The following is a 10,652-nucleotide window of genomic DNA, read 5'->3' as shown; positions in this document are numbered from 1 at the left end:
TGATGAATCATTAATAGGCCTTTGATTATTCAGATTCTCCTTGGATCGTGGGAGAAAAGTTAGACAAAAATCTCAAGAAAAATGTATATTTTGTATGTGTATAATAAAGCAAGAATCTTCAGAGAATGACAATGTGTTGTCTTACAAATGACTGTTCAATGTTCCCTGTAACTATGTCTCTTTCTATTTATAAAGAGACTTGTGCCACAAAAACCCTAATCATACAGATCCACTTTTACTTGTCCACTATTCCAAAAATATATTTTTAATTTTTACTTGTCTACTTTCGCATATCAAGAGAAAAATAATTTACTTCTTTCAGTTTTGTCCTTAGCATTAATTACTCATTCCAAATCATTTTTCAAATTCATTAAGACTATCACCAATTAATATGGGTATCATAGTAAATTATGCACTTTATTTATTATTTTTTAAGGAGTGTGCAAAGTCATAGTGAACAAATAAAAGTGAACGGGAGAGTAATTCAGCGTTAATATTACTTAGCTCCACTGTCCAAAACTCCTTTCCATGCTCTTTAGAATAAGGCCATTGTATAAAAATAATTAGGAACCGTAATGATATTACCTGCATTACCTTCATTCTTATGTTAAATAAATCTATCTTACTAGAAACGTGACCGTGAAAGGCTGCAAAAATCCCAATTTTTTTAGAAAATTTAATGTTACTTAACCGGAAGTCCGGAATTTCATTATCATGAACAGTTGCTTAATGACTAGTCAACTTTTATACATTGACAAAAAGGCATTTTTATAATTAATACTGTAATAATTATATTGCCGAGTGAAGCATGTACAGATTGGATGGAAAGAGAAATTCAACTTGATGTATAGTGTAAGAGAAGACATTTATTGTGTAATACTGTTCATATACCAATACTACAATAAAAGCTTCACTCAAAAGCTAACAATAAATCCCACATCATCTTTTATTCAATGCTATACTTCACCATATTTTGCACAACCTAGCAAGAAAACTCCATCAAAAAGTTCTTTCAAAATGATCAACATTTGGTTTTTGGTTTTTCTCCTTCACAAAATCATTGTCACTGAAGCTGCAATGAGTGTAGGTGGTGGTGTTGGTATGGGGGTAGGTGTTGGTGGTGGGGTGGGGGGTGGGGGTGTTTGGATTGGAGGAGGAATTAACAGCCCAAGTCCTACTTCTTCTGATATTAACAAAGCTTACACTGCTCTTCAAACATGGAAATCAGCAATTACAGATGACCCTTTGGGAATCTTGAATAGTTGGGTTGGTACAAATGTTTGTGTTTACAAAGGAATCTTTTGTTCAGAATCTCAAGATTATATGGGCAACCCAACTTCAGTTGTTGCAGGTATTGATCTAAACCATGCAAATTTACAAGGCATTCTTGTTAAAGAACTGTCCTTTTTAGCAGAAATGTCCATTTTTCATCTCAATAGTAACAGATTTTCAGGGCCAATTCCTCAAAATTTCAGAGACCTTACTTCTCTTACTGAGTTAGACCTCAGTAATAACCATTTTTCTGGTACATTTCCTACTGCTGTTTTACTCATCCCAAATCTTCTTTATTTAGACCTCAGATTTAACAGCTTTTCAGGACCAATTCCAGAAGATCTTTTCAACAAAAAACTTGATGCTATCTTTCTTAATAACAACCAGTTTGATGGTGAACTTCCTCAGAATTTAGGGAATTCTCCATCTTCAGTTATCAATCTGGCTAATAACAAGTTTACTGGAAACATTCCATTTAGTTTGGGGTACATGGGTCCAAGAATTAAGGAGATTTTGTTCCTAAATAACCAGTTAACTGGTTGTATTCCAGAAGGGGTTGGTATGTGGGCAGATTTACAAGTGTTGGATGTGAGTTTCAATTCGTTAATGGGACATTTGCCTGATACACTTTCTTGTTTGAGTGGCATTGAAGTACTCAACTTAGCACACAACAAGCTTTCTGGAGATTTACCAGACTTGGTTTGTTCATTGAGAAGTCTTATCAATTTGACTCTTACTTACAATTTCTTCTCTGGTTTGAGCCAAGATTGTGACAAACTTCCCTATAGGAATGTGGGGTTTGATTTCTCATTGAATTGTATTCCAGGTAAGCAAATGCAAAGGCCACAACCAGAGTGTTCTCTCATTCCTGGTGGTAGTCTTAGTTGTCTTAGAATACCTGCAGCTAAACCTCTTGTTTGTGGGTCAATAATTAGTGAAGAAGAAATTGTTTCAACACCTCCTTCTCATTGATTTTGATTTTATAAAATTTAATTTTTTTTCTTAATTTGGTATTTTGGAAGTGAAAGCTGGGCACTCTGACCAATATTCTTTATGTTTGTTGGATAACAGGCTAGTATGGGCTGGCTGTTTTCATTATAACATAGAGAAGTTATGACTTGTAGCTACAAATTTATTTCTCCAAGTCAAGTAATTAATAGTTTTGATATAGATCTGTTCATTATTTAATAGCTTGCTAAGTGATGTTTCATGCTTTATCATATCTTACTCACATCGTCGGTCCCAAGCTCGGATAAAGAAGGAGAATTGCGATAGGCTGGCAGCCAGCGTAAGATTTGTCAATTCATGATGAATTCTCATAATACCGGACCTCAACTTGTTTGTGACTGAGACGTAATTGTTATTGTATCATATGTTAAATGGTTGCAGTACTAAAGTACCACAACTAACAACAACAAATAAAATGGTTGGGTGTCACATTACTCAACAAACGTCCACATGTTGTGCTACTGTATGTGTGGTGTGGACTTCAAGAGCATTTATTATGGTTGAGCCTTCAAGAACATGGACAAAAATTATATCTAGAAAGGATAGAGAGAAAAACATAGTGACCTACAGAAAAAAGTTTCACGTGAGGAACAGTTGAATTGATTACTGAATGGCATTTTCCCTAATTTGTGAGTACATGATTTAGGACGACGGAGGATTTGCTACTGCCCAAAACCCAGAATTCCAGACCCCAAAATACCAAGCATAGCAATTCATAGTAAGAGGCCCAAAATCACCTGTCTATTAGCAGGTCCTTTTCAGTTTCCTAAAGCAAGGAAAGTTGCAGGGTCCTCCATGTGATGTTTTTGCCAAGACTGTTATTAGCAACAAGACAATAGCATTTTGTTCCATCAAATTCAAGTCTTAGGTATAGGGTTATCCAAAAATGGATCATATGGTGTGGTTCATTTCCTTGTTTTTTTTCTTCTGCAAAGGTAAATTGTGCTTTCCCTTTTTAATAATAATAAATAAGATAAGCTTTATAGCTCCAACCTTGTCAAGGGGCTTTCATGCCCTTTGTATAGGTTGGATTGCTGGATACGGGATCTTGGTAGGAGGCTGGACCAAGATCCTATGGTGGGTTCATCTTCAAAACAGTGTTGCTTGGTATTCAACCAGCTTCTACCATTCAATGCAGAAGAGGACTGATTGAGATCAGATAGCGCTCAAATGGCCACTGTTCTCAAAGAATTCTGCGCAGATGATATCACAAGAACACTGAAACTAAAGCATGGCTAGATGAAGAATTTACCTTTGCCTACCCTATATGTAACATTTCCTTGCACTTCTGCAAAAAGGTTGTTTTAACGCTTGTAACCGTGACTTAGAGTTCGCCAATATAATAATTCTACAGATGGGCCAATGACTCCCAGAAAATAGAAACAGTAATTTTAGTAACCTTTTCCTTTATGTTTCCAAAGAAAATCAAAATCACGTACCAAGTTGAAATATTAAAATCCATGGTGGCTTACAATTATTAGTAAAAGAGATCAATTCCAATTGAACAAGGTGTTAGAATAATGTTATACACAAGTTCAGTAGGAACGAATTGCAATGTCAATTGTCAAAGCTCATAACAGATTTTTAGACAACTCTATCATCACGCAATATAGTACATGGGATTTGGAAGTTTAAAGGACCTTGTGGCAACAGCGAAACCATTCAAGTCACTCCACTGATCTCCAGAGCTCCCATGAATCCTGTAGCCTTCATCTTCTAACTCCTTTCTTTTCTCAGATTTATACTGGGTTGCCAGTTTACCTTTATCAGAAGGTCCCCTGTTCCATTGCAAATGTTCAGCCACAGTTTTTAAAGTTATTTGGCCCAACATTTACTTATACAACTACCTGTGCACCAATTCCAAATAAAGGTACACTATATAAAAATATCAAAGTTGTTTGAATACCTCAAAATAAGTCTTTCCCAATTGCTGTATCCAGCATACACCAAATTCTTTTCTGTATAATTCCTTTGAAATTCACTCCGACCAGTCAACAAGAATATCTTAAATCCTCGCTGCTGTAGCTCCTTGTACAGTTTTAAACTTGCAGGAATAGCAGGAGCTTCTGCTTCATTTACCCATTTGTCAAAGGCGATTTCATCAAAGATCTCCGATCTACATACAGCAGCAAAATGTGATCAATCACAGGACAATACAATAACAACAAAGAATCAAAAGAAACACAGAGAAATCATTATTTAATGGCAAAGTGGATCTTCAACTACTGTTGTCAAAGCGAAAGCCTAGGGAAGTAATGTCTATAGGGGCTTTAAGCAAAGAGCTTATATATATATATTTAATGCCAAAAACTATAAACACAAACAACAATTATATGGACAAAAAAATTGAAAAAATCATACCCAGTGAAATATACTACAACAATAAACACCTCAATCTCAAGCAAGTTGGGATCAGCTATATGTATCCTCACTTACAAGTCCCTCCATTTAAGCTCATAACAATCTAATATTTTATTATATATAATAAATAAAAAATAACAAGTATTAAAAGTTCTATATATTTTCTCCTATTACATAAGTATTTGAGATAACTAAAAGACTCCAAAAAAATAGGACCTAAAGTAAACGTATTAACATAATTAAAGCTTAATCCCAACTAATTGGTATCACCCACATAAATCTTTTTCTTCCATTGAATCATATTTTTTGCTAGGCCTGCATGGATTCCAAAAAATATCACTTCATTTGAGACTACTTTCCTCGTGTGATTTTGGGTCTACCTTGTCCAGTTTTAACAATTCCATCCACCATGCTTTTGCACCAACTAACTGGTGTATCTGGAGGTCGATATAGGAGTTCGAACATGACAAAACCATCTTAAGCAACCTTCTCTTGTTTTGTCCCCAATGTGCGCTACTTGCATCTTTTGTCTAATCTCGTATGACCGCATATCTGCGGCACTTATCTTGTGGATATGTTGAACTTTAGCGGTCAACATTCACTCTCATATAACATTGCTGGTCTACTTAATGTTTTATAGAATTTGACTATTACATTGGTAGGTATCTTCCATCATATAAAATTCCATACCACTTCTCGATTTCAACCATTCTATTTTTATTTTATGTGTAAGTGTAACATCTTTATCCATCATACCATTCTCGTGAAACATGGAGCCAAGATATCTGAATTGTTTGTAATTAGACATCACAATCCATTTAATCCTATCAACTTTACTCTTCTTATCCTAACTAAACTTGCAGTGCATATATTCAATCTTACTTCTACGGTTCTACCTATTCAAAAACCCGTACTCTATAAAGTGTTTATTCACAATTCAAACTTTTGGTTGACGCCCTCATTCGTTGTCAATAAGCACAATATCGTCAGCAAATAACATACACCATGGCACCTTATTCTATATTGTGTTAGCTACCTCATCTATAACTAGGGTAAACAACTACTAGCCAAATGTCGTTCCTTAGTATAAGCCCATGGTTATGAGAAACTCCTTTTTATCTCCTACTACTGTGTTCACACTAGTGACAACTTCTTCATACATATCCTTTATAATATATATTTAATCTGAATTCCTTTCTTCAACAACCCACAATTAGATAATAATAGCACAATTGAAATTAAGTGAATACTAAATGAAAACCATACCAATCAAGTTCAAAAAACATTTTAAGAATTTTGATAGATGCAAAGATGCAATTTTAAGTTTCTAATTCGAATTTTATGACTAGTTCTCTATAATAAATTTCTCAATTCCCTATTCTTAATTACCGAATATTCATTTATAACGTTTATAATTTTTCAGATATGTTTATTGTTTACTACTGCCCTCTTCAAGACAGAGTTCATGCGCAAAGAGGCACGGACCTTTGTACCTTGTGGCACGCAGTCCAAGTGAGGCGAGACACCCAGCTTATGTTGCGCCTAATTTCAGGGTCTTTGGTACACTTTAAACGATCCTTTGATAACACTGTCTTCAACTGGACTTCAAATACGTAAACATCAAAGTCAACAAGAGGCACACTTTCTTCTGTTCTTTTCGTGACAAACAAGGGGAATGGTCCATACTTTAATTTTGACAATATTCTTTCCGCAGTTTATCCAATACTTTTTAGTAAAGTATTTAGTTTATCCAGTAAACAAGAATGCGGATAAGTAGAACTACAGAACAAAAGCAGCCAAATAAAGCTACATTCTAGTAACTGCCAACCCCATTCCCAGTTTTACCATAAACGTCTGCTTGAACTCGAACTCGCTAAAACGACAGGACTTTCTATTGTTGCGGGTTCTAGAATTATAGAACTTTAAAGTGAGTACCATATAACTTCTTAAATTTACTTTCGCGATTGACCAAACCAAATGAAATTCTTTTCTAAATAATTATTAACCACACCAGACCGAATGGAATCTTACTTCTAAAGAATAGTGGATTAAACACTAAATCTTAAAAAGGAAAACAAACTGATAACTGCTTCAGCAGGTAATGAATTTCTCCATCACTAACCATTTCATATCTCCCCAATGCACGAGATTAAATAATCAGTGCCATAGAGAACTAATGAGCTGTATGATTAGAATGCCACATGCGAGTAAAAGTTCAAAGTGAAATCTATTCTAAATCAGAACATCTAAACTGACCCTCTGTCAGCCAAACTACATTAAATAACTAGAATCTTCTTGGTTAGCAGTATCACGTGGAATTCAACTTTAAATGGAAAACATCCTTATTTATGAACAATGAAACGAAGGGGTTAAAACTTCAACATAACCTTGGCTCTTTTGGCTTAAATAAATAGTTCAAACTGGAATGTACAAGAGCAATAAAACAGAGTAATCCTCAAGAAAGTACACAAATTGTAGTATATACTTCTTTCTCAAGTAGAATACCAAGTATTCTAGGCTAAACAGCGGATCGTGTTTATGAAGTTTACCTCGTGACAAAGCACTCTTCCATCCTATGTTTAATTGGTAAAAGAGGCATAATGGAGTATCCCTAAAGCTTTTCCACAAAACAGAAACTAGGAAAAGTGCCAGGTACAGAAAACGAGTTGAAGCTTATATTGTTTAGAAACTTCAAGCATGTTACACTCTAACCAAATGCAATATACACCTTGATCCTTGATAAACACTACTCTACTGTCAACACAGAAAGAAGCTTAGGCAGTCATTTCAAGCCAACATCTCAAACCATTACTGTTTAAGGTTCACAGTAAAAGGATACCGAAACTAATTAAATTGTATTTGCATTCTATGATTTAGGAAAATTCAAATAGAAATAAAAACTCTGACAAATCAAATCACCATGCTTCTACAAGAGAACATAATTGGATAAAAATCACTGCTACTGCTTTCAAAAAGACGAAAATTTTCAAGGATAGCTTCAAGGGACTACAACTAAGTCTTCCAATTGCATCAATGGAGTCTAGTTTTCACCTCGAATTCCTTCAGGCTAGCCTAGCAAAGAAATAGATAATAAAAGAAGCTACTGCATGAAGCTGCAAAATAACAATGCTCAACCGGTTTGAATGGCTCTATGGATCAGCGATTTCACATCAAAAAAACTGTGGATTGGAAATTTTGAGAGCCTTTAACTAGTGAGTGCATACAAACCAATAGGCTGTTCCTTTTTTGCATTTTCTGAGTGTGTAGACTGTAGCGAGTGGTTGCTGCATGATTGCTTGATAAACAAAGGTTATAGCATTAAGATGGAGTCAGAGTTCCTAAAGTTTTGTCACACTTGTTTGTTATGATTAGATTCGGATGTGCATGCTCGCAGTACTTTGACAGTTATAATTTATCTTGCAGAGGATACTTGTAAAGTACTAGCGGATGCTCAACTAAGAGTTACTAGATTCATAATCACCACAAAAAATAAAATGAATATTTCGTATATTTTGGTATGCCTAGTGATCTACTTCAATACATATTGGAATCATGTAGACCATCAAGCATATAAGCTTTTCCTAGCAAAAGAAGACGGTTGGACATGAAAGCACAAAAAGGAATTTTCACAACTTCACAAGACAGGTGATCTTTGAAGAAACGCCAACAAAATGGAACTTCAGTCTTTTGAGTTTGCTAATTATCAAAAATTCTGTCGAAAAGCACATATTTTTACAAGCTCCAAAAAAAGAAAAGCATACATGAGTATCTCACTGAGGCCAATTTTATGTATTTATGCAGCAACCTATAGATAATATTGCCTAAGTTGCCCAATTGCACATAATGGCATGATCGCTAAAGGATTCCTTATTTATTCATATTTAGCTGTTGTTGATGTGAATTAATGGGAAATGCTATCTTTCCCCAAGTCAAATATATCCCTGGAATTAGCAAGTTCTTACAAACTAAACGAAACCAACAGCACTATACCAGCGCACAAGTTACACGGAAACTGAAACTATTCAAACTCATTAACAAAAGGGATTTAAAGAAAAATTCATTTCACTGTAATTTTCCAATGGTAGGACTTCAAATGGAAACTCTCTTTGTATAGTAATACAGCATGTTGTTTAATCAGTACTGCCTCCACCCCAATTTATGTGATGGTATTTCCTTTTTAATCGGTCCCCAAATATTTCCACATTCAGAAACAATCAAGCTTCTAATTCTGTCGTTAATGAGATGATTTATAGGCACACAAATATCTACAATTTATTTTAAACCACAAGTTTTAAAAGTTTTTATTATTTCTTAAACATTGTGCCTAATCAAACAACATTACATAAATTGGGATGGAGGGAGTACTAAGCAATCCAACCAGTCCAAACATATAGCGATAACCAAAAAATGCGTATGAAAAAAAGAAGCGAAAATTCAGCAAATTAAAAGGGAAGTAATAATCATTTCGATCGAGAGAGAGAGGAGTTACCCGAAGCCATGGGTCACATAGTAGGGCAAGTTGGAGAGCAAAGTTTCATCAATGTCGAAAACCCAAGCGTCCTTTCCATCGTTTGAAACCTTAACCGTATTGGCAAACGCCAGTGACAGGTCAGCCACCGCACCGCAATCTGAAGAGTAACGATCGCCGTTCATGTAGTCCTGGACGAAAGAAGCGCACCTTTCGGGAATCAAAGCCCATAAACCAGCGTCATTAGTCTCAACGGTGAACCGCCAGCTCTCACAGTACAAAGCATTGTTATTGTCTTTGGGAATCTTACGGTGGCGATTGATGGTTAAAAGTTCTAATATTTCGGGGGTGATTCCAAGAATAGATTGAGAGAATGAGGTGGAGACGAAGGTGAAGGAGATGAAAACAGCTACCAAAAAGTTTTGAACGTGCGCCATGATAGGGTAGCAGAATCTGGAATCTGCTACGCTGGGGTCTCAGGGCCTCAGGATCAGGCTATGGAAGAAGAGACCGGATTAGCCCAATCAAATCTGAAGCTGTCCCATTCTCTCTGATTATTATATGATTTTCCGCCTTCTATAATGCACCTCTAATTTCAGATTTGGAGAGTAAATAAAATTAGTCTAGGCAGTATTTTTAAAATTTAAGTTAAGGTTTTTGAACTCAACACTGGAATCTATGGTGATTTCTATCTAATTTAGAGTGTGTTTGGATTGGCTTTTAAGCCGGTCAAATCAGCTTTTAAGCTCTTAAAATAAGCCAAAAGCAATAAGCTGGGCAACCCAGCTTATTTTTTTTGGCTTAAAAGCTATTTCTGCTGAAAAGCCACTTGTTTTAAGTCAATCCAAACGGGCTCTTAAACATGAAATTAGTGGGATTTAAAGTCTAAAATCGGAGAATTAGGGCTTGAAATTAGAGAGGGTAAATTATGGATTTGAGGGGCCATTTGAGGTCCGATTTTGATGTTGTTGGTATGTATGAACTCGTGGGAGGATAAAGATTCTATTGATGTGATTTTTATCGGATTCCGAGACGTGGGCCTAGGGACGGGTTTGACCAATTTCGGGATTTTTTATGTAAATTGATTATTTTCGCATGGGCTTTGTTCCCTTAGCGTATATTGATGTTATGATTCTGATTTTGGATAGAGTTGAGGCCGAATCGAGAGGCAAAGGCGTCGCAGAACAGGATTTTCGTTCGGTTTGAGGTAAGTAATGATTGTAAATGTTGTCATGAGGGTATGAAACCCCGAATTTTGCATCGTCGTGCTACTTTGAGGTGACACACATGCTAGATGACGAGCGTGAGGTCGTGCACCATTGGGGATTATGACTTGGTCCGTCCCGTACGACTATTATATCGCGTATTTGATTGAAAACTATTTGATACTATTGTGTTTTGAGCTAAATGTCATATTTGGGCCTCGTGCCAACTGTTTGGACCCTTAGGGGATTTTTCTACTACTATTCCTCACTATTTTGACTTAATATTTGCACTCATTCATGCTATGTTTTACTGATTTCATAACTCAGCCTATTTACTC

At 35.7% G+C, this 10,652-nt stretch overlaps 2 protein-coding genes across 2 annotated transcripts; one reads left to right on the top strand and one right to left on the bottom strand.

Annotated features, from left to right (window-relative positions):
• The first annotated feature begins 828 nt into the window (after positions 1 to 828).
• LOC104242385 (leucine-rich repeat extensin-like protein 4) lies at positions 829 to 2,442 on the top strand. The gene has a single exon (XM_009797428.2). It carries the CDS (start codon positions 844 to 846, stop codon positions 2,242 to 2,244), a length of 1,401 nt encoding a protein of 466 aa, XP_009795730.2. The 5' UTR covers positions 829 to 843; the 3' UTR covers positions 2,245 to 2,442.
• A 1,287-nt stretch (positions 2,443 to 3,729) lies between these two features.
• LOC104242384 (acid phosphatase 1-like) lies at positions 3,730 to 9,799 on the bottom strand. The gene is made up of 3 exons (XM_009797427.2): positions 9,131 to 9,799; positions 4,187 to 4,396; positions 3,730 to 4,058 (listed from the first exon to the last, which is right to left on the bottom strand). The coding sequence occupies exons 1-3, from the start codon at positions 9,544 to 9,546 to the stop codon at positions 3,881 to 3,883; spliced, it is 804 nt and encodes a 267-aa protein (XP_009795729.1). The 5' UTR covers positions 9,547 to 9,799; the 3' UTR covers positions 3,730 to 3,880.
• Between the last annotated feature and the right edge of the window lie 853 nt (positions 9,800 to 10,652).

The sequence above is a fragment of the Nicotiana sylvestris genome, chromosome 8 (assembly GCF_000393655.2).
Source record: "Nicotiana sylvestris chromosome 8, ASM39365v2, whole genome shotgun sequence".
Taxonomy (NCBI): domain Eukaryota; kingdom Viridiplantae; phylum Streptophyta; class Magnoliopsida; order Solanales; family Solanaceae; genus Nicotiana; species Nicotiana sylvestris.
Note: the sequence above shows the minus strand (reverse complement) of the source record. Positions and strands in the feature narration are given on the sequence as shown.

Bases quoted from the DNA above. Each gene is read 5' to 3' on its own strand.
- LOC104242385 (XM_009797428.2), top strand. From the start codon at position 844: ATGTATAGTGTAAGAGAAGACATTTATTGTGTAATACTGTTCATATAC.
- LOC104242384 (XM_009797427.2), bottom strand. From the start codon at position 9,546: ATGGCGCACGTTCAAAACTTTTTGGTAGCTGTTTTCATCTCCTTCACC. The intron at 4,397-9,130 runs GTAACTCCTCTC...TGCTGTATGTAG, and splicing joins TATGTGACCCATGGCTTCGG to ATCGGAGATCTTTGATGAAA. The intron at 4,059-4,186 runs GTATTCAAACAA...GCAATGGAACAG, and splicing joins TGGGAAAGACTTATTTTGAG to GGGACCTTCTGATAAAGGTA.